Source organism: Cnephaeus nilssonii (genome assembly GCF_951640355.1).
Source record: "Cnephaeus nilssonii genome assembly, chromosome: 10".
Taxonomy (NCBI): domain Eukaryota; kingdom Metazoa; phylum Chordata; class Mammalia; order Chiroptera; family Vespertilionidae; genus Cnephaeus; species Cnephaeus nilssonii.
In genome coordinates this window covers 70,855,938-70,880,644 of record NC_137081.1, presented here as the reverse complement: position 1 = coordinate 70,880,644, position 24,707 = coordinate 70,855,938, and the positions used below count along the sequence as shown (strand labels likewise).

The 24,707-nt window shown below is 38.0% G+C and overlaps 1 protein-coding gene across 1 annotated transcript in view; it reads right to left on the bottom strand.

The window, feature by feature from the left end:
* LRP1B (LDL receptor related protein 1B) overlaps nt 1–24,707 on the bottom strand; it is a 1,721,287-nt gene that overhangs the window by 1,062,327 nt on the left and 634,253 nt on the right. The window contains exon 3 of the mRNA XM_079782447.1: nt 23,774–23,911. Within this exon, the coding sequence (XP_079638573.1) occupies nt 23,774–23,911 (138 nt within the window). The remainder of the gene's footprint in view (nt 1–23,773; nt 23,912–24,707) is intronic.

Sequence of the window (24,707 nt, the reverse complement as noted above, 5' to 3'; positions counted from 1 at the left end):
AACAAACTTGTCTTGTGGATTCACCCATAAAATTATACCTATTGGGTGACTTATCTATTTTATTTTCCTCATAGAAGAAATTACAAACTATGAAAGAGAGGTCTCAAAGAGGTATTCTCTTATATAAAAAACATACACTTGAGATCTTCAGTTATCTCCTCTTATAGAATATCCTGATATTTGAGAAATTAATTATTCAACCTAGAACTTTTGTCAAAAGAAAATTTTCATCCCAGAATATTTTGCCAATATTAGTTTTGAAACTACAACTCAATAAATTCCAAAACCCAAAGTAATCTCATGTAAAATTCTTGCAGAGAGTGCAAGAACACAAAGAAAGGCAATGAGCTAAATTTTCCTTAGCAACCTTTTTGGGTAAATTAACCAAGTTAGACTGAAGTATTTACCTTTCATTTATTCTTTCAACAAATATTTATGAAATGTCTCTGTTGTGGCTATTTAAATAATAGTCATGGGAAAGAGGAGACTTTTTTTGCCATAACTCATTAACGTGATGTTAACAGACTTAAGGAGGGGAAAAGAATTTACTTGGAGTGTGTTAACTCTACAATACTCTCTAAACAATTTGAATTAAGGAGGCTTGAAAGAAAGGGCAAATAAGAGTTGTCGAAAACCACTGGATACATTTCCAAATTGGAAGTGAACTAAGAAAAATGCCTATAATTATAACACAAGCCCTGGAATGAGCATCCTCCAAATTTGGGCACAAATAATATTGTACTAGGACAACTGGGTCTAATTTAGAATATTGGTAATACCTGACCAAAGGCATTTTTAATGGAAATTCTTGTGTTTGTTGGAAATAGAATAGACTGCATTTGTTATCAATCAGTCTACAAATTCCTATATTCATTTTTCCTTCAACCAATTCCCTCAATGCTTAATTCTACACTGTTTTCTCTAAACTCCAGAGCAAAGGCTAGCTGCATCTTCATTAGTATGATTTTCTCCAAAAAGCAAAGCATTTACCATGTAGCAATCCTGTGATATTGGAAGAAGGCCCAATCATCTCTAATCCTTCCCAGTAAGGACGTTTCCCAGGTAGCTGCAATGTTGTCTGTTATATTTGTCACCATGCTAGAATCTATTTGCTTGCCTGTAGCTGTTCCTCTTCATCTCTGGCTGATAAACCAACTCTAATCTTTTGGTACCCTACCAATGAACACTTGCTGATTCTTCCAAGAGGTAATTTCTTTCTCAGGAGGTAACCTATTTTTCTTATCTCACGTTCTTATAACTCCTGGATGTAACCACTCTGAATGAATATATTATTTATGAAAGGCCTGCTTTGTATAAGTCCTCCTTCAAAATACCATGCTATCCTGAATCTGAGGGCTGCAGTCAAAAGAATATGGATTTGAATTTACTTTCCTGTTTCTCTGATTTTATTCAGACAATTTCATCAATCTAGAATGCTGCTTCTTTGCTTTCCTCCCCTTATTAAAAAAACAAATTTTAATCCCATTTCTCAACTGAAATTCCTTTACTATTAGTCTTCCATAGTCATCCAATTCCCATTTTCACTTTATCCAAACTCTAATAATAATTGTTGTACGTGCCATGAAACAAATGCTTATTGAGGTGCTGTTATCAGGTTCTGTGCTAGGTGATATAGCTAATATTTATAGCAATAAATACTTTATATCGTCTTATGAAATTCCTTCCATAATTATTTTAAATCATATATTAAAAATCGTATTGGTATTTATTATTTCTAGTGTATATCATCTTATTAACTGTTTAAGGTAATTTTTTAAGTATAAGAATCATGTACTATATTTTATTTCATTTCCTTATAATCTTGTCTCCAAGTATGTATTTAAAATGCTTAATTGGGGAAAAAAACTTAAAAAATGGAAATTTGGCATGTATCTTTGTTCCATGTAAGAAAAATAAACATGATGTAAAGTACTCAAGCTATCTCTAAATCAAAATATAATTTTGTAAATCAGTCAAAATTGACCCATTTTTAATGAACTGCACCTCCCCAGACTCTGCTGCCAAAAATATTCTTTTAGCCAGGTACTTTTTATGAAAAATATATTTATATTTATATTAAAGTGTAAAGATTACACAGAGTTTCTCTCATGAGTGCTTGAAAGAGATGTTTCTTGGTAAGAGTAAAACAAAGAATGTGCTAGCAGGAACTTCCAATCTCTGTTTAAGACCTGATGCCCACTGCCCTGCGGGGACCACTACTGTGGAACCATTTAAATGGTTTGTGCAAACTAACCAGACTTTATCTCCAGTCACCCCTCTACCATGACTTACATTGATATTTATTATTTTAGATCTAACTTGAAACCTCATTAATATTTAATGTAATATTGTTTTAGATTTACCTACATATTTACTAATATATTTGTTCATCACTCCTCTTGCATCTTACAACTGTTATTTGGATCATTTTTCTTCCATTTAAAATAGAACTTTAATCTCAGAGGGAAGGCAAGGCTGGGTGAATGGGTAGGAAGAGATCAACCAAAGGACTTGTATGCATATATGCATAACCCATGGACTCAGATAATAGTGTGGTGAAAGCTGGGGGCGAGGGGTGGGGTCAATGGGGAATAAAAGGGGACTTATGTAACACTCTCAACAATAAATATTTAAAAAATAAATAAATAAAATAGAACCTTTAGATGAGGTAGTTCAAGATGGTAGCATAGGTGATCCAGTACTCACCTTGGTCCATGGACACACCAAATCTGTACATACATAGGGAACAATTCCCCTGAAAAAAGACCTAAAAACTAAATGAGCAGCTCCTCCACAACAAAGGGAAGGACCACATGGAGATATGCAGGAGAGCAGAGACAGTTTCACCAAACACCCCACCCCTGGCATGACAACCATCAGAAGAGACCTCACAAACATGGAGCTTCTCTCTGAGGAGGGTTTGGGGTTCATGCCTGTATCAGGCATTCCTAACTTTGAGACTTGCCCTGGAGAGATGAGAATCCAAGAAGTCTGACTTTGAAAACCAAGGGGGAGTATGTCTGGGAGACCCAAAAGGTGATGGGGAAGGAAAAACCTGCTCTTACTGGGCTGAGGCACAGACTCACTCACCATGGAACCCAGCATCAACCCAGCGGTATGAAAAGCGGCCTAGACCACACATGACGAAGATTCACTGGCTAATTCTTCAAGTGTCTGGCAGAGGCACCGGGGTCTGCTTGGGCTTTCTCTGAGAACAGAGGTGCGCTCTCAATTGCTAGTGCTGGCACTGGTGGGCACTAGTTTTGTGCCCACACAATCAGGCAAGCACTGTGGGGCTTGGCCTGACCCACACACTCCTGCAGCTCTTTTGCAGCTAATGGGCTCGCCACAGATGGGGGTTCTCCAGTGGCCCCACTGAAGCCAGAGGGCTTGCGGGAACTCTGGACTTCTCCGTGGCCATGCTGAATGAAGCCGTAAGGTGTGCCCTGTCCACACAGGGATACCCCTTGAGTGCCAGGCATTGGTGGCTGGGGGCTTGCTCTCATAGCCCCCAAGGGACTGAAACAATTGGATAGACAGCTCTTGGCAGGGCACGAAACAGACACCAGATTGAACCCCTGAACCCACCGCCCCCACCCCCTCACCCCCGCAGCCCCCCATCTTCCTGTGCAAAAGGCCTATTTACTTGTCCTGGAGCTTCAGCCTTAGAGGTAGGCTTCTTATTTACCACACTTCTAGAGGCTACAGAGGAGCTCTCAGGAAACATAGGCCAGGGGATTCCATACTTGCTCATTCCCATGGCCTACTTATAGCTCCCCAGTACGGCCCACAAAGGAGCGGGTACGCTCATCTGGGGCCCCAATTTATGCAATTTCCCAAGAGAACGAGGGCTGTGGATGCAATAGTCAGTAATGTTTGTCAACGCTTTTCCATCATATCTTTCTTTTAAACTGTCATTGGACTCAGGATATGACAGAAACTTTCTAGTCACAAGTGATCATTCTACCGTCCATTGCAGAACTGCAGTTGCCAATACTTTTGTGAATATGAACTTAGACTGGCGCTTATTTGAGGGAAGACAATGCCTATGTGCTATTTTAAAACCTTTTAAAAGATTGATTCTTTTAATCAATTCTGGGAGGTACCTGATAGGTACCCATTTGACTATCTCAAAGGCACTATTAGAAAACCAATGGAAGAAAATCCAATTTACATATCTCCCTAAGAACTGATTTCCAAAGTTTTTCTTCTCCTGCTTTAGTAGATGGAGCACATCATGCCCAGTGGGCCCGGACTTCTCTTTGCTGCTTATTCAGCAGTCAGCATCTTCTCAGAGTTCAGCCTGAAGTGTCCTAGCCAGGCAAAGTTGGGCCTGTGCAGGAACAACAGGCACGGCAAGTACTTAAATTTATAGTGACATTCAGTTTTCTTTGGTTTTCGAATGCAGCCCCAAAAAGACTACTAAAAAATTGGAGTGGGGGTAAGAGTGGGAGCAAGGAATCTTCCATCATGAAATCTAAATAGACCCACTGAATCATGGAGCAAGAGTGCATTGTGCATCCTTAGCATCTAACTTAGTACACACAGCCACAAACGATGTTGAATATATGAAACACATTAATAATAATTTTGAATAAGAATTATCTTCTAGATACTCTGCTGAGTGTAAATACAAAGGCAATGAGGCAAACTGATAAATATCCACTTTTAAAACCTTGTTGTTATTTAAATTTGAATATATGCAAATTGATAAAGATATTATTCATTCAGAGAATACTATTTTCTCCAGTGCACTATCAAGCTATTTTATATACATTATCACTAATTATAACATTAGCTCATTAAGGTAGGTCTTAGACTTCCATATAATAAATGAGAAACTCAAGGCTCAAAGCCGCATTTTCATAACTCTGTATCTACAGGTTTCTGAATGAGTTCAGCAGTGGAAAGCAGTGACCACAATGTGAGGAGAGTTGGGTTTTTCCTTTCCCTCACTCCCTTACTTTGCATCTCTAGCATCAGCTGCATCTCCTCTAGGACAAACTGGGACCAATACTACAGAATCTTCCCTTTTTCTTTCCACCCTGGAGGTGATAGGGGCCTCCCATATTGATGATCTCTAGGTTGCCTCACCGTCCACCGCTGACTTTCAGCTCTCCACCAACTATATAAAGATGTCCTGCCTCAAGTCCCCTCTGTTTAAACTCAGAGTGGTTTCTGTCATTCTGTATGGATTCTGATTGATATCCTACAGTCTTCATACCACATCACACCGTTTCAAATGCAACATGGTAAAATTGTTCATATTGCTTTGTAATTGTTTGTTTAGACGTCTATTTTCTCCTTCCCTATGAGCATTTGAGATCAGAGACAACATCATTTCATTTTGAATCTTCAACACCCAGCACATGGCCAAATGCATCATAGCTGCTCAGTAAATACTAGATTATAAAAATAAGAATAAGAAGCTAGCATAAATATACTATGTAGCTGAAGAAAACAAAGTCTATGAAACACTAGTGGCCAAGAAGAAAGCTACCTTCAGTGGTACCTGACCTAAGCAACAGCTGTTGAGCATGCTTTTAAATAAAATACATTTTTTCAAATAAGGTATTTCTTCTATGTCTCACCGCCCCCTAAGCCCCCACTTTTGGAAGGCATGATCCTACCTTTCCTATACCTGATTTAGTTCATTTCAATGTAAGACAGGTTTTCATCATCTGACTACACAGATGATAATATTAAAGTGAATACTTCTTTGACATTGAGTCAACTTCGGAAATTACCCTTTATAAAACTATTTTTTTCATTTACTTACTATAGTTTAATCCACTGCACGCACATACAAAAACAAAATGTTCATTTTATACCATTTTCCTGCCATTTGGCTGTTAACCTCACTGAAACTTCATAGCTTCTAGGACCAATGAATCAGGTTTCCAATCTGTTTTAATAAGTTTGTATAACTCAATTCCCCCCAAAAGCTTTCCCTCAGACATATGATGTTTTGTCTTTTATTTGTTAGATCATCCATTTATACACATTTCATTTTAGTTCCTTATCTATTTTATCAATTGTGATTGCATTAGTGGTACCTAGTCTGCTCCATAATACTAAATTAGACCTCCACAAAGGTGTTTTAAAGTAATTATAATTTAATTCTAACAGTACCTAATGCTGAACACTTATTTGATCTTTAAACACATTAGTTCAATAAAAGCTTCATACTTAATCTTAGTTCAAATGTATTTTACAGTGACAGCAAAAGGAAATACTCCATCTTCTCCTTATATTCCTCAAGTAAAGTAGTCCCTAACATATAAAAAAAGCTTCAGCTTTTATTTCATAACTTGTTTGTTACTATATTAGCAGTAACCAGTTGTTTAAAGCCATCAAACATCAAGTCATTTGTCCTATGAAAAGTGAACAAACTAATACACTTTAAAATACTGAGGGTTGCCCAGCCATGTGGCTCAGAGGGTGAATGCCAACCCATGCACCAAGAAAGTCGCTGGTTTGATTCCCAAGTCAGGGCACATGCTCTGGTTTCAGGCTCAACCCCTAGCAGGGGGAGTAAGGAGGCAGCTGATTGATGGTGATGCATCAATGTTTCTCTCTCTCCTTCTTCCACACTTTCTCTATAAAATCAATAAAAACATATTTTTTTTTAAAAAATTATTGTTTTAATAGTTATTACAGCACAAAATACGACCCTAAACCTCCATAGCAATTTGCCTCTCTGACAGAAGCATATGTTCTAATTTCTTTTTAAAGAGGTAGGAAACCCTTCTGACACCATTTTCCAAATGTGAATTTATTTAGATGGGAGTAGAGCTGAATCACAAGCTATACTTAAGCAGCCTTTCCTTGGCCTCATAAAAATAATTAGATGACCTTTAATATTCTTTAGTCATAAACTTACACTGAAAACCCTTGGGAATTTCTTGTTTAGATTAGTAGTGTTCCTTTGTAGATATGTAGTACATTGGTTGCATGTAATAAAATAAAACAAACTATCAAGAAAAGTCATACAAACTCATCACTGAATTAAGTGCTAATTGCCTTATCAAAAAAGTTATTACTGGTATATATTCCATGTGTATCTAAATAACAAAAAATATTGTAATTTAGTATGTTGGAAATATTTATATTTGCTTTGGAAAATATTACTCATGTCTAAAATGAAACAATGCCTCATGGAGATAGAAAAAAAACTATTGAAGAGAAAGGGAAATATACATTGATGAACTAAGTTTTGGAAGAAAATTTCAACAAATAGAAAAATAAAATTGGATTTCAAACACAGATACTTTAGCACAGGACAAAAAAAAGTCCTTGACAATAATGAGGATACCTCTGTATCTAGATTTTGTTAAAGTAAGACTTCTATTTCTTTCTTCCATAATAATTATTTCTATTTCAGAAAAAAAACATATTTATATATTAACAATTTAAAAATCCATGTTTTGATGTGTGTGCTTCAAGTTTTTGTGGGGTTTGTTGGTTGTTGGTTTGTTTATGTTTTTTTCTGACTTTAGGGGCTGTGAAATCCAGTGCAATGTATAAAGTAGAAATACAGTAATTCTTGTTTGGCAGAGATTGCTGACTATAATTTGATAACATTTGTCTCAATTGCAGGCTCCTAAAAGACATGAATTGTTAATACCAGAAAAGCTACAGTCCTGGCTGCTAATCCACACAGATCTTCCTAACATAGTGGCTAGTGAAAAATACCATTAGTTTCATCCCAAAAGGTTCCTGGCCCCCTAACCTGCCCAGTGAAAGAGAAGCATACCACCATACTGGTGTGGGTTTACCCAGTATTAAAAATGAGAAGAAAAAATGGATGAGTTATGTGTATAGTAAATTTGGTACAATAACTAACATTTTCCTCTGACTTTCATTCTACTTAGCAAAGCATATAGATTTCTTCATCTTATTCTTCTCTTACTTAGACATCAAGAATTTTAATTTTAGAACTAATTGGAATGTGTACCAAATGATACTATACTATGTATTCTCTCTCTCTCTCTCTCTCTCTCTCTCTATATATATATATATATATATATATATATATATATATCCTACCTAATAATAGACTAATATGCAAATTGACCGCACCTTTGCTAAGCCTAAGCCATGCCCACCAGCCAAGCCACGCCCACCAGCCAACCAGGGCAAATATGCAAATTACCCCAACCAAGATGGCGGTTAATTTGCATATCAATACAGCTTAGAAAGAAGCCAAGAGCTGCAGAAGGGAGCAAAGCTGTGGAGAAGCAAGCAGGTGGGGCAGAGGAGAAGGGAGGAGCGTAGGCGGGGCTGGGGGAGAAGGGAGGAAAGCAGGCGGGCTGGTGGAGAAGGCGGGGCGGGGGATAAGGGAGGAAAGCAGGCGGGGCGGGATAGAGTGCAGCAGGAAGCCCTATTGCAGGAAACTTCCTGCAATGGGAACGCTAGTATATATATATAATATCTTATATATTTGTATATATGTAAGTATATAATACTGTAGATATTTAGAACTATCCAATATGTTGTTTTGGCTCCAGTATCTACAAAATGCCTTATTCTCTAAAACTATGTGGTAAAAATGGCTTTCTTAAATAATATTTCACAGATGTAAATTTATTTGGGGGTATAAAAAGTAGTAGAATTAATCCCGATAAAGTTTGTAATTCAAAGGAAAACTAATTAAAGGATCCTTCAAAATAACAGTCAACAGCAACAAAATAAAATATTTGGTGTATATTTGATTGGTTGGAGATTACTGGTAGTCTTAGGAAAGTAAAACAAAACAATGGGAATTTTACCATCAGAGAGAGTAAGATAGCAAAGCAATGTAACATGATTTAGCTTTCTCAAAATATTAAATTAAACAACAAAGATTTATACATGATGACAAACCATATAATAAAAATAAATGATAAAATATGGTTGGCTGACCACAGATGTAAAATAATAGCATAGATTTTGAAACTCACAAAGCTATTAAAAAGTCTCAAGATTAAGCCTAAATTTGAAGGAATAAAATTTTAAAATAAAGGTTGAAAAAGTATGAGATATGGGGCAGGGAATGAGGATAGCAATATAGGAAGAAAGGAAAAAATAGAGGAAAAAAGTTGAAAAAAGGAATAGGACAGAAGAGGAGGAAGGAAGGGAAAAAGAGAGAGACTCTTTCTCCTATAAAGCACATCTGTCTGTTTGTTTTCTTAGGCAGAAGCCAGCCCTTTCTGGCTCCCCAGGAACGATCCTCTGTGGACATTAACTCTGTACGTTTGGTAACTCTTCGCTACAGCACAACTTGACCTTTTTGTTATACTTACTAGGTGTACTGAATCTTTATTTAAATTTACACAACTTTATATCTGAAATGAAGCTTAGCGTATTGTCCAAACATTTCATTTTACTGATTTTCAAAGACATCATAGTGAATGATCAGCTCTCTCTACCCTTCAGAATCCTTTTATATCGTTTATCAAACATGGCACAACTGCAACACCTACCTGGTGCACAATCAACTGTTTCATTACTCTATTAAAGCATATAAAGAATAAACTTCTAGTTCCTCCCAAATATTCATTACCCCCTCTTCCAAGTCTGCTTTTATTGAAACAGTGTTTATATTAAAAAACTACACTCCCAGCCTTTCATGCAAATAAGGGTGGATCTGTGTTAAAATTCTGGTCAATGGCATGGTGATGCAAATTTTGGAATCAGGCTTCTGGAAAGTATCTTAGGAAATAGGTTGACTTGCTTAGTAGGGACATTTTATTCCTTTTCCTTCCTCTTGGAATGGGAACCTGATATTCTGAGCTGCAGTGGCCATCTGATCATGAGCCTACCTAGAGGATGCAAAGTAAGTAACAAGATGGCAAAACAAAAATATGAGTATTTAAATCATCATGAAATCACCTTACCTGCCTTGGAATATCTATCTCTGGACATTTTTTACATTAGAGAAAAAATAAACTTCTATTTTTTAAAGTCTTTTAAAGATCTCTGTTATTCATGCCCAAAGATAATTTCTAATTGATACAACATGAGTGAGCAAGGCAATGCTAAGGTGTAAGAAAATATTCCAAGAGGAATCATGGCAGTCAGGAGCTGGGACAGCTGATTACAGTGGATACTAGTCCCACCATTAACCTGCATTTCAGTTAGGAGTGATGGTTTATAACTTTTGAGATTTGAAAATATAAGGCTATCTGGGAAAGTGAAAGAACGACATGATTAAGCTATGGGAACACGGAATCTGTTGGAGGGAAAAAGCTAAAAACTGACAGGGCATGGAGAATTTTATAATACAATATGCAAGCATTTGCTCAGAATGCAAATTGCTAAGCACTGATTCCCTTACTAAAAGTGGTTGTAAGGATTTCTCTCCCTGGAGGCCTTCCAAATTGGGTAGATAGCAATCTGTCTAGGCAAGTTTGGGTTCAGTCCAGCCTCAAGGCAGATGGATGGACTAGATAACCTCTGAAAGTCCCTTCTGGCCCTATTATTATTCTACAGTTCTGTCTCTGACTGAGAGAACAGTTACCGCTGAGTCTCTATTTGTAGATACAGTCATTGCAGGTTACATTGCTTTCCTTCTGCTTATTGCAGGTATTCCTGGTAAACAAGAAGAAACAAAACTTAAATGAGCAAATCGCTTTAGGCAAAATGCAGGAGTGAATCTTCCTGATATGGGCACATTGTGTGAGGACAATAATCCCCACATACAGTGTGGTACTCTTCACCCAATGAGTTACTCCAGGAGAGTCCCATGCACTTTGCACTGTATCACTCTGCTTCCTGTGTGTTTGTCTTCCTTACCTAGTTGATTGAGTCCTTGTAGTGAAGTGATTGAGGTAGAAGTTAAATGTGAGGGTTTTTTGGGTGTTTCCAATCTATCAGGGTTATGAGATGTACACTGAGGAAGAGAAAGAATGAACTAAACCAAGGTGCATTTGTATTGAAAAGTTCACCTCAATATAGAAGTTATATTAGGTGAAAGATTACTAGGCTTTGACCCAAACATATTTTTCTCAGTTGTGCACAATTTTTTTAAATATGTTTCATTGATTTTTTACAGAGAGGAAGGGAGAGGGATAGAGAGTTAGAAACATGGATGAGAGAGAAACATCAATCAGCTGCCTCCTGCACACCCCCTACTTGGGGTGTGCCCGCAACCAAGGTACATGCCCTTGACCGGAATCGAACCTGGGACCCTTGAGTCCGTAGGCCGACGCTCTATCCACTGAGCCAAACTGGTTAGGGCACAGTTGTGCATATTTTGTTTTGAGTAAATAACTTACATGTGTAGGATACAAACCTGATTTATGGAAAAGGAACTAGAAGCCATCTGTCTGGGAATAGGACATAACACTCAAAAAAAGAACATGACTAGTAGAAATATCAACTGACACTGGTTTTGAAAGCAGGAACAAATAAACCAAAACAGAGGTGAAGGCCTAAAAATGTGTGTGTTTCATTTAATTTCTTGAAATAATCATTTAGCTGGATATACTGTACAGTAGGGAAATCTAATAGAATACATGCACATGCATTAACTTATATATATATATATATATATATATATATATATATATATATATATATATATATATATATATATTCGTATAATACATTTTATATATAATTTATATGTAATAACTATTTAGAAATTTGATATAGACTATTTAGATTGAAGAGCATTTTATACCTATTAATTTTTCCCCAACCTTCTTTGAGACCTCTTTAGTAATATCTAATTGACCTAAATAAAAATTGGACAATTCAGGTTCTTAGTGTTTCTACTCATAGTTCTCTGAGCCACTTATTGAATTGTATAGATTTTTTTCTTGGCACTCTTGGTTTCGTACCTGTAGCCTGAATGAGAACACAGCACACGTTTCAGCTAATGGAACTGAAAAGTGCTCTTTGGGCTTGTACTTCCCATTCTTCTTGTATCTGACACTCAAAACTTGGCTCACAGTATCACTGGCCTATTTCAGAAGCAGCGCTGAGAGCAGAGTGATCTCACTTTGCTTGGCATCTTAGGGTTCCCACAACCACAGTGGGATGTCTGGGATGGTTCTATGATCCCAGTGGCATAGAGAGGGCAACTTTTTGATTGTACATTTTCTCTTAACTCAAACTGAGGATGCAAAGCTTCAGCTAATGTAAACATATCTGGATAGTATATTACCCCTCAAAGATTAACATTTAATGAGTTTCTTGTAGAAAGGTTTGGAAAAACATAAAATATATGTGCATATTTCTCTGTGTCTCCACCCAAGAGAAAAATAAATAATTGTTTGATTTGATTTGAAGGGACTAATAAGGAGAAGTTGGGAAGTCACCAGTTTCATATGTCTTTTGTTTCTTCTGAATATCATTTATACTTTAGCTACTCAGTTATGATGGCATTAATACACATGTGCGTCAGTGGAATAGGGTTTACTATATGTGATAACAACAGTGGATCAGGGAAAAGGCAGCAGAAATAGGTGTGTGTGTTCTACAATTTTGAACACATTAGATATTCAACAGTTAAAACATTGGCTGAAGATTGTGAAAACTTCAAGGAATCTCTATAGAATTCTGTAAGACTTAACAGAATTCCAGATTGAGTTAAAAAAAACACACACAACTTGTCTTCCATCTATTTATGGTTACTTCTCATTAGAATGGGATTATTTGTGTGTGTTTTTCTTCAAAATTTAAACTTTTCTCCATTGAATATTATTGAGAAGTATTTCCTTATTTCTTCCAGATAACATTATAAAGGATTAATCCTAATTTTTTTTTTACTTTTCTATTGTTACTAGTACAGATTTATTCCAAAGAGTTAAAATAAACTCCATTTTCTTTCCTCATCAGATGAAAGAGCTATTTTTTTTTTTCAAGAGGCTAGAGTTAATAGATTATTCTCCAAGTTTGTTATATAGTTTTCCAGCTTGTTGTTCACTCAGCACATTCTTGCTGCTCAATCAATTCATAAAACTGGCAGGGAACTTAGAGTTATTTAAAAATGTTCTTCAGTTGATTGTCTACAAGCCATCTGGCTGCTTGAAGAATGGGCCAGAAAGGATGGCTGAAGCACGATAGTTTTTTGCACTTCTCTGAGTTGGTATGGGGAGGCCCAGTCGTCAAAACTGGCAAATGAAAACTCAAGGTCACTGTGTTTAAACGTTACTCTCAAACTGCATTTTTGTGTGCCTCCTGGGGATCCCGTTAACCGCAGCTACTGGCTTTAATTCCCTATATTTTTATATATCAAGCTGCTTGTGTCAAAACCCAAATAATGAATCAACATTTGAGGCTGAGTAGAGAGCTGAGTGACAGTTTGTTATAAATTCATACTTTTGAAAAATATTGAAACAGTCATATGTTTTTCAAAGTTAAAATACAAGAGGTCAAAACTTAGGCATCAAGAGAGGTGGCACTTTAGTAGCTTGCTAAAGTTGGGATTCTGGTTGCTTAAAAACACCTCAATAAATTTAATAAAATAAAATAGTAAATACTCCTTCCAAATTCCTAGGCTTCCTCTGAAATGGAATTTAGTTAATATAGCTTTCCATGTCACCTACTTTGACATTCACTTGCATGAACTACATTCAAATGATACATCAGAGGATAACACCTAACATACTTTGTTTTGGGAGGTGATCAATGTGAAAGTATAAATGACTATTTAGTTCAAAGCCTTATTATTATAATAATGCATGATTTTATCTCCTAAGAATAAATCACATAACCTGCTATGTGCAGCAATTCTAGTCTTCATATTCTTAATAGTAAAACAATGTCATATAATACCACTATAATAAAGATATATCATAGTATCATTTTTCACTCTCTTTATAGTTTTTTTTTTTCTCAATGCATTTTAAGGGGGTCACATTACATCCTTATTCTAATGTAACAACTCTAGGTGTAATACCAAGTTGTTTTTGTGGGGTTTCTTTTGTGTTTTGTTTTGTTTTGTTTGCAGTTCCAAACTCATCTCTCTATATTCAGAACTCTTCAACATTGCCTAAGAGTTCAGAGCTTTTTTGAGTGCACAATATTTTCTTTTCTTAAAATATACTTTTTGTTGATTTTAGAGAGGAAGGGAGAGGGATAGAGGAATAGAAACATCAATGATGAGAGAGAATCATTGATCAACTGCCTCCTGCATGCCCCCTACTAGGGATCAAGCCCACAATCCAGGCATATGCCCTTGACCAGAATCGAACCTGGGACCTTTCAGTTCGCAGGCCAACACTCTATCCACTGAGCCAAACCAACTAGGGCAAGCATACAATGTTTTCTTATGCACTTGTGCCTCTGGAACTATAGTTCCCTATTTTTGAAATGTCCTTCCTTCTCTCATTTGCCTACCAACTCTTAGAGTGAGACTTATATTAACTATAAGTTACCTTGGGAAATTTTCCTGCATTCCCTCAAGCAGAATTATATGCTCTTTATTTTATTCTTCCTTAGCAATTTTTACCTACATCCATTATGACATGTGGCTTTCAATAAGGCAGAAAATAGGATTTTCTCCATCCCTAGTGCTTAGGTAAGTGTCTGGAACTCTGTCAGTGCTCAGTAAAAGTTTACTGAAGTTAATGAATGAATTTAATATAGAGAAACTTTATTGTGTTTCTATTGGCACATTTAAAAATCATTTTGATTGTCTACCTGTTATTATTTCTTACAAACTCTTCTTTGTTTTTCCTCAGGAAGAGGAAGGTGAGGAAAAGATCCAGATACATGATGAGTCCAGTGCCCATGAATGTTGATATAAATGAACAATACAAAAAGTGGTAGAACTATTTACAAGTCTCTTCTGTAAAGAAGATATTACTGGGGGTGGGGAATCTGAGTTCTCTACCTAAGAGCTTGGCATGTTTGAGGAACAAGTTTAACAGGAGTTGTTTGAAGCAAGGAATGAAGCTCTATATCAAAACAATTGCTCTTTCTTCTCCTATACATGTTAGACGGACAGAATAAACATTTTATTGGGGTGTGAACTGTGGATCTAAGTTTTTGACTTGCATCTATTTAAAAATCAAAATCAACTGAAAATAGGGTACAGTTCAGCAACAACTGAAGATACATAATGCACCAGGATTCTTACCACAGAAAAGAGTAACTAAAAAAACATAAGGCTTAGGCCAGTGTAGCTTAATGGTTAGAGCCTCATCCTGTACAGTAAAGGTTCCTGGGTTCAATTTTCAGTCAAGGGCAGGTACCTTGGTTGCAGGTTTGCTCCCCACCCCGCTAGGGACACATACAGGAGGCAACCAGTCGATGTGTCTCTCACATTGTTGTTTCTCTCTCTCTTTCTCCCTCTCTCTCTCTCTCTCTTTCTCCCCCCACCCCTTCTTTCTTCCCACTGTCTCTAAAAATCAATGGGAAAAATATCCTCAGGTGAGGATTAATAACAACAACAACAAATATATATGGAAGTAGTATAAGCTAGAAGCCACTAAAGAGAGAGGTAGATACAGAATATGAGATGGTGTTTTATAAAGAATATCTCTTTTCTTGAGTTAGATCCTTCAGTGTTTAATCTACTAGTGTAGCTATACAACATTCTTTGAATTTGCAAATTTTTCTTGTTTCCACAGTTATTCTTCAAAATAATTCTTTTGGGACCAAAGAAGACCAATTAATATAAAACATTAACATTAATCAAAAATGTAAATCCAGTACAAAAATATTAACTCCCAATAAATCACAAACTGTTTTAGATTATCCTTTGATGTTCAGCTATGATATAGAGCCAAATTACTTTGTCATTCTTTTCCCACAGGTATTGTTAATTAACTGTTTCTAGAAGTCAATATAGTCAAACAAATGTTTGAAACCTAAACTCCAAGTCTATTTAGCAGGATTAGTTTAGCAATTATATCAGATAGATCAGTGTTAAGAAATCAGATGTCTTTACAAGATCATATTTCTAATCACACAGAATTTATAAAATCTAAGATTGAAAAATGAATATATGTAGTTATGTATATATGTATATCCTATCTAATAATAGACAAATATGCAAATTGACCATACCTCCGACACACCCACAAGCCACGCCCACCATACAATCAGAGCGAGTATGCAAATTAACCCAAACCAAGATGGCTACAGCCACAGAGAGCAAGGTTTCCTAGGTAACAGAGGAAGCCAAGCTTTCCGCCTGCCCTTGCCAGGCCTAAGCCTCCACTCAAGCTACAAAGTTTCAATTATAGAAGGTAAACAAATTCAAACAAATGGCGGCAGAATGGAGCTTGAGAGAGCAGGCCAGGGTTGCCGCCGGCAACAGGAGAAGCAAAGCTTTCAGCACATCCTGGCCGGGCCCACCCACTTAAGGCAACAAAGTTTCAATTATAACCCCAACACAAATGGCTGCTGGCCTCCTCGGAGGGAGCCCCAGGCTTGGCTCCGCTCCAGGCTACAAAGTTTCAATTGCAGAAGGAAAATAAATTCCAGATACCAGGGCCTCTGCTTGCATTGCCAGGGGGCGTGGCCAGCCTGAAAACCACCACAGGCCCCTCGCTCAGGCCGCCCCACACCCCAAGGGAACCCCCACCTGATCCGGGACGCCCTTCAGGACAAACCAGCTGGCCCCCACCCCTGTACCAGGCCTCTATCCTATCTAATAAAAGAGTAATATGCAGATTGATCATCACTGCAACACACAATATAGCTGCCCCCATGTGGTCAAAGATCCTGCCCCCATGTGGATACAGATGGCCACCACAAGATGGCCAGCAGGAGAGGGCAGTTGGGAGGCACCTGGCCAGCAAGGGAGGGCAGTTGGAGGTGATCAACCCTGCAGGAGAGGGCAGTTAGGGGTGACCAGGCCGGGAGAGGAGGGAAGTTGGGGGCAAACAGGCTGGCAGCAGAGTGGTTAGGGGGTGATCAGGCTGGCAGGCAGAAGTGGTTAGGGCAATCAGGGAGGTAGGCAGGCAAGCAGTTGGGAGCCAGCAGTCCTGGATTGTGAGAGGGATGTCCGACTGCCCGTTTAGGCCCAATCCCACCGGGATCGGGCCTAAACGGGCAGTCGGACATCCCTTGAGGGGTCCCATATTGGAGAGGGTACAGGCTGGGCTGAGGGACAACCCCCCTCCATGCACGAATTTCGTGCACCGGGCCTCTAGTATATGTATATGTATGTATGCACATGTACACACATATATATGTTTTATATATATATTTCAAGTACAACATTATCCTAATTTCATATAGGTGTCACTTGTTAACATAAGCAATATCTTTAATAGCTCTGCAAAGGGGTGATACAGTTACAGAAGATCTATTTTTTCTAGGAATGTGGCTTTGCTTCTGAGAAGCATTAATTTGTGAAATCAACAGTGCTAAGGGTCATAGTCCTTCACTAAACTATTACTTAAACCAATCTCTTTGAAAGAAAATGCTAATAACTTTGAGAGTTGAGATAGATTTGAGACTATCTGATCACCTTAGCACAACTCAACACAAAGAAAAGAATACAACAGGATCTACTCTTACATTATAGGAACTGCAGTAGTCAAAATTAGAGCCCACAAACCAACCATCCTTCCTTCCTTCCTTCCTTCCTTCCTTCCTTCCTTCCTTCCTTCCTTCCTTCCTTCCTGGAAGCTACAAATTAACATTATTCCATCTGAAATCAGTGTTTTATTGATAACAAAAGCCACCACAAAATAAAGTATTTCCTTTCTGGGGAAAAAAAATGTAGTCCTGAATATTTGAGCTTAGAATTAATCCCTAACACTTTCATTAAATTTATTCAATCTTCTCAAATAAATTAATTAAATCTAATTAATTGTGCTAGATTAAATTTTTGAATTATTTGAAATGCATAAGGTTTAAACAAAAAATAAGATTATTAATTTCCTATAGTGAGTTATTACAAATAATAAAGGTTGCCATTTGTCTTGATCCATTTTGAGAGAGCCTCTAAGTTGTAAATTATCTCCAGGATTTTCAGCATTTTCTCATATGGCTTTAGTTTTAAGAATAGTAACACAAAAGAAACAACTTGATATCTAAAATAGATATATTAGAACAAATACACTAGAACAACTGGAATGTAAAATAAATACATTAGAGCCGATTGTGGGTAAATGGAGAAAAAAAATGTAATTTCACATTTCAGAAAACTATATCCCAACTGGCAAGTAAAGTAAAATAATCAAGTATAATTTTAAAAATTCTTACTACGCATTATTTCCTGGAGTTAGATGACATATCTGAGAATCTTACTTTTCTTTAAGTTCCTGATCAAATACACCAATTAAATATATTATACACTCAGAAGGACTTAGCAATAGGCTCAGAATAGAAAAGAGGGAAATCATAAAAGACCAGTATCTATGTATGCTGTGTATATCTGTGTGCATGGGTTGTAAGCTTCTCAGGTGTCAGAGAGTGCTATTCCCTGATCAGTCTTAGGGAACTCTTCACACAAGTTATCTCCTTATGTTCACAAGGACTTTGGTATGTTTGCTGGAAATTAATCACATAAGATTGCGCAATCATTGTTTCTAGAGACAGGAGATAGAATTCCTTTTGCAGGGACCCTAAGAGTCCCCATATTTTTTTAGCAGACAATGCCAGAGACTGGAGTTCCCTTGCAGGACCATTCTCTACTACAAATGTGATTGAAGTAAGGTTATGAGTAAAAAGAGGGATTCTCTTGCTTATAGCCACTTTACATGCTGACATAATGAATAATCTTACGAATGTAAACTTTTAAAATAGCGTCTTGATACATCTCAGTCAATCTAGTCTCTGTTAGTTGAATTTGTTCAGCATTCTTTGTATGGTTGTAAGAATTTTTGTGGAACTGTTCTGAGTTAAGGAACCTTGTGCTGCATAAAATGTGTTTTCATTGCTCATGAAATTTAGATATAGTGATATTACAACCAATATAAAATACAATGTAGGAAGCGATACAATTTTCTAAAATATAATGTGGTGATTTTGAACATTCTTATTGTAAAAATTTTATAAGCACATTCCTATATATATGTATACCCATATACAAAAATCAATTTTTTTTCTTGAAGTGGAGTTAAATTATGGAGATTAAAATATCAGTGCTATAGAAAATCATTAATAATAGATATATTTTATTACTCTCACCAGGGAGAAATTGATTTTTCTAGGAAACATTCAGAAAACAATTCAGTTGCTAAGAAAGCATTCCCAAGACTAGAATATCACCTCCAAAATGTTAAACATTTTTCCTTATTAATTTTCTTAAAGGATAAAGATATACAACCAAATATAAATCCTTTATTAGAAAAATATGTCAATCTTTGAATCATATCTTAGGCTTTATGTATAATAACATAAAGTCTGTGCTTATAAGAAAATAAAAAGGAAACAATGGAAAGAAAAGTGATTCAGAGAGAACAATTCTGCAAAGGAAACACATTTCTAAAGATTGATACAACATTTGAATTAATCTATTTCTTTTCTTTATTATATGTCTACTAGAGGTCCAGTGCACGAATTCATGCATGGATGGGGTCTGGCCAGCCTGGTCACAATCAAAGTGGTTCGGGGCTAGGCCTGTCCGGAGGAGGAGATGGTGGGAGGTTGGCCAGCTGGCCTGCCTGGATCAGAGCCCAATCAGGGCCCCCAATCAGAGCTGCGCTGGGCCAGCTGGGGGAAGGGGCTGTGGGTGATTGGCCGGCAGGCCCTGCCCCTGATTGGGGTTGGGGGGTCAATTGGGGGTGGAGCCAGCCATGGGAAGGGGCTGTGGGTAGTGGGCCAGCTGGCCCTGCCCCCTAATGAGGTGGGTGGGGGGTGCCGATCTGGGCCAACACCTGGGGGAGGGGCTATGGGTGGTTGGCTTACTAGCCCCAACCCCTATTGGATTGGCATGGGGGGGATCAGGGGTGGGGCAGACCAGGGGGAGGGGCTGTGGGCCGATCAGGATGGTGGGGCCCGTCGGGGGCATGGCCGGCCTGGGGTAGGGGCTGCAGGAGGTTGGTCAGCCAGCCCTGCTCCCTAATGAGGTGGGGGGTGTGATCAGGGGTGGGGTGGCCAGGGGGAGGGGCTGAAGGAGGTTGTCTGGGCAGCCCTGCTCCCTATTGAGGTGGGGGGGTGTGATCAGGGGCGGGCTGGCCAGGGAGAGGGGCTGCGGGCCTATTGTTGTGGAGTGAGCTTATGGAGGTGTGGCTGGCAGGGGGCGGGGTTGAGAGAGGGGAGTTTTTGGCCAGCAGGCCCAGCTCTTAATCGGTGTGGGAGAGTCCGATCAGGGGCAGGCTGGCAGGGTGGAGGGGCTACGAGGTTGGCCACCGGTCCTACCCCTTGACCAGGCCAGTTCACCAGCCACAGTGGGCATCATAGCGACTGGTTGTTAGGTCGTTATGGCCAAGAGGTGCTCCATAATCCTCCTGGTGAACAGTTGTTTGGTCATTTTAGTCATGATGCCTCTTGGCCTTTTATTATTATTTTTTTTAAAGTATATTTTATTGATTTTTTTACAGAGAGGAAGGGAGAGGGATAGAGAGTTTGAAACATCTATGAGAGAGAAACATCAATCAGCTGCCTCCTGTACACTCCCTACCTGGGATGTGCCCGCACCGGAATCGAACCTGGGACCCTTCAGTCCACAGGCCGATGGTCTGTCCACTGTGCCAAACCAGCTAGGGCTTGGCCTTTTATTATTATGACTAAAGGCCCAGTGCGCGAAAATCGTGCACAGGGGGGAGGGGATCCCTCAGCCTGGCCTGCACTCTCTCACAATCCAGGAAGCCTCGTGGTTTGGGCCTAAACTGGCAGTCAGACATCCTTCTCACAATCTGGGAGCGCTGGCTCATCTGCCTGCCTGCCTAATCGCCCCTAACCACTCTGCATGCCTGCCTCATTGCCCCTAACCACTCTGCCTGCCTGCCTGATCACCCCTAACTGTTCACCTGCCTGCCTGATTGCCCCTAACAACTTGTCTGCCTTCCTGATCACCCCTAACTGCTCACCTGCCTGTCTGATTGCCCCTAACAACTTGCCTGCCTGTCTCATCAACCCTAACTGCCTCTGCCTGCCTGCCTGCCTGATCACCCCTAACTGCTTGCCTATCTGCCTAATCACCCCTAACTACTCTGCCTGCCTGCCTCATTGCCCCTAACCACTTGCCTGACTGCCTGGTCACCCCTAACTGCCTCAGCCTTTGCCCCTGCCACCGAATCAAGAATGACGTCCAGAAGGTTGTCCAGCTGTCTGGTCTAATTAGCATATTATGCTTTTATTATTATAGATAGTAGATGAGAAAGTTCCTCAGAGTCTTGATAGGCTCATGCCTAATTATGTCTTTTAAAAAAACACATGTTTTTCATTAGGTGTGACCCAAAATTGGAAGGAAAATTGCAGGTGGGAAAGTGGATTCAATTTCTATGATCCACTTTTGCCTGTAATCAGTCATCTTCCCTCATTTAAAAACAAACCATATACATGTGATAAATCTGGTGTTTTCCAAAAAGATTTGTTTTATTTTTTTGTTCAAGTGATAGGAGCACTCTCCCATGCCAGGAGGCAAACACATTTCTAATTTTCTTTCCTCAGTTCAGAAATAGTTTATTAATCCACTAAGTATGAAATGACTATATCTATTCAGTCATCTGGATTTTACCACTCTAATTGTACCAGGCCCACGAATTAGGTGAAAAATCCTTTGGTAAATACATGTAGAAATCCAAATATGCTTTATGTTATTTCTTTTCTTTCTTTTTTACACTATTTTTGCTATTTCTAAGTCCATCACAGTTTATAACATATTATTTAGGTGTTTTAAAATACTTTATTTGGTGAATAAAGTAGCTGACTTTAAAGGCCAGAGTAGTACTAGTATAATCCAATTCCTACTGGTAAATTACAAAAGAAAAAGATTGTCATTTGTTATAAAGATATGAAACTTGGAACAATTACAAAATGTAAATTGGAAGAGGAAAAAATATTGAAATATAAACAACTACAGTATATACTCTAATTCTTTCTCAGTTTGGAGTATATGCTGATCTTTTCAAAAATCAAGATAAATTTTATACCATTTAATTTTTGATCAAATACTTTATATTTTTAATTGAATTCCCTGGTTTACCATTAACATGTAATTTATTAGATATATCTAATTATATTGATTAGATCACAACCATAAATTTCATTAGAGAACTTAGATATATTTTTATATAATCCACAGCACTGAAAATGTTTAATATATTCAAATTTGTGTAACCACCTCCAAGGGAGTATTTGGCAATGTCATGATTTCAATGTTAGAAGCTTAGTCACACATGTCTACCTGAAATATATTTTTTTAAATATAATAAGAAGCTGGGATTATAACTAAAGTAGATAGAATTATGCTCTAGAAAATACAATTAATTTCTGAAAAGATAATTAAACTCTTTTACACCTATTGCTTTGAAAATATCTTATTATTATTACATATGTGTTCATAACTTAACTAAGAATCTGCTGGCTTCTTATGTGACCATGTCAGAGTACAAGGCTAGGAAAGGAAGCTCGGTCAAAGAAGAAAGACCTTTAACTTCTCAGTATGAATCTCTCCACAGAACAGAGCTATTGGATGTCCCTTTAGAAAGAGCGAAAAGACCGAGTGCCCCAGTGGATCTATGGTCCCTCCGCATCCTCAGCACATCCTTCCCAATATTTACTATTTTAACGATGTAGCTCTCCCTCCCTGATCTTGAATTCCGTTTCCTTCTGTCCAGAATTGGGGGCCTGGCGGCCAGTAAGGCCTGCCAGGCCTCTTGTTTGGCCTGTGCATTGTGGACTGTGCAATGTTTTCAAAGGCAGTAGCTGACTTTGAGCACTTTAAACACAGGCAGAAATGGAGCTCCTGCTGAAAAATTGGAACTTTTGGTGACCTACCACCTTTTTTCACATGGCAGCAGTTAGTTAGTGTGAATCTGCCCACAGCCAGACGTGCATCTCGTGCATCTCGAGTTTTCTACAGTTCCTTCTTTTCCTTACTATCGTGCTCTCCTCAGCATGAAAGACAGGTTTCTCTTTGACATCGGCTTCCATAAATAACCTTGTGTTACCCTCAGCCAGTGAGAAACTACCGAGACTTGTGTTGCAGTGTTTTTTTTCCTGGCTCCCTCTAGCGGCCTGATTCCCTTGATTAACACCTTGATTCTGTTTCCGGATCTTTACTCCTAGACTTTTTGCTTTTCTTTCTCTCACATTTCAAGCCCTCTCCCTAACCAATGTTACTAGAATGTTGCCATTTGCAATTTGCATTACTTTTCATTGACTTTGAGATTTTGTATTACTTCTCCCTCCTGTCATTAATATACTAGCATAGGCAACCCTTTTACCACTGTAGAATTTAGATGTTTATTTACTTATTTTTAATTACAGGAAAGTTGGTATAACTTAAGAGAAATAACATTCAGGAAAAACATCCCATGAACGCATACCAGTAATATATTTGTGGCAGAGGATTTACTTCAAATACCCTTTGTTTAAGCAAAGGTTCGGAGAAAGAAGCATGTACCACCTTACAGTACCATTGTACTTTTGACAGAGACTTTCTATCTGTCCTTTGCTCAAAAGTATTCTTTTCTATGAAATACTTAATCATTTAAGAGCCTGACTTCAAAGTCTAAGTGTGTTTTTGTCCCTAACGGCACTTTTCAGTAAAACAAATACATACAGCTTTGAAATGCATATTGAGTGTGTCTGGCAATAACATTTATGCTTTCTCAATAACTGATATGGTTATGGTTGGAAAAAAAGGCAGGTTTTCTTTGAACTTTCATTAAAACTATGAAAAATTTAGTATTTCAGTTGCAAAAGGACTCACCCCGGCAATGCACTCCTTCATCGTACCCATCTGAGCAGTCCAAGACGCCGTTGCACAGCTGGGACAAGTGAACACATTTGTTGGCACCAAGGCAAGCGATGTGATTCAAGGGACACTTAATTTCTACCTCTTCGGGACCTGAAAACAATGTAAAAAGGGTCAGATTGATGTTGATTAGCTTTGCTTTTTTTAAAACACTAAAATTGTTAAGAACAAAAAAATTACTAGAATTAATTTACAAAACAAAACTATAGAAATAGTACTGGAGAACAACTCTAATTCTGACAGGCATTGAAATTAGCCTAAGTGCTTAAAAACCTAATCTTAAAAAGCTGCAGAGGAAATACAGATTTGAGTTTTGTTTTCAAAGAGTGTGTTAAAAACACAAATATTCTTTCAACCCTTAAAGGAGCATGGATTGAAACCTGTGGGTTGCTTTGAGTCATTGTTCTCTTATACTTAGATAGGCGGACAAGGCACTTAAATCCTGTAAATCTCAATTCCCTCAACTGTGAAATACACATAATGACAACTTCTTGGCAGGGTTCTTGTTAAAATTATATCAAGTAACATGAACAAAAACATATTTGTGGAATTTAAATGAATTTGTGACAACCTAAATGTGATTTTATTTTTAATCTGGAATATGAAGACCAGCTAGCTATATACTTATTTATATATGGATTATTTTGTTTAAAAAAAATCACTGAGCAACTATAATGCAATAGAATTCGCTAAAGAATGAGGAGGCAATGATGAACAGGGCATACTCCTGAGTTCACCTGCTGTTGGTAACTGCATTTTGTATAATCACCCTTTGTGCTTTTAAAGATAAACTAAAGTTAGAACACAGAGTCTTTCCTCGAAGGTCACCAATTCCAAATCTTCATCAAACATCCAAGTCTTCAGTATATTGTTGTGTCTAATTCCCAAA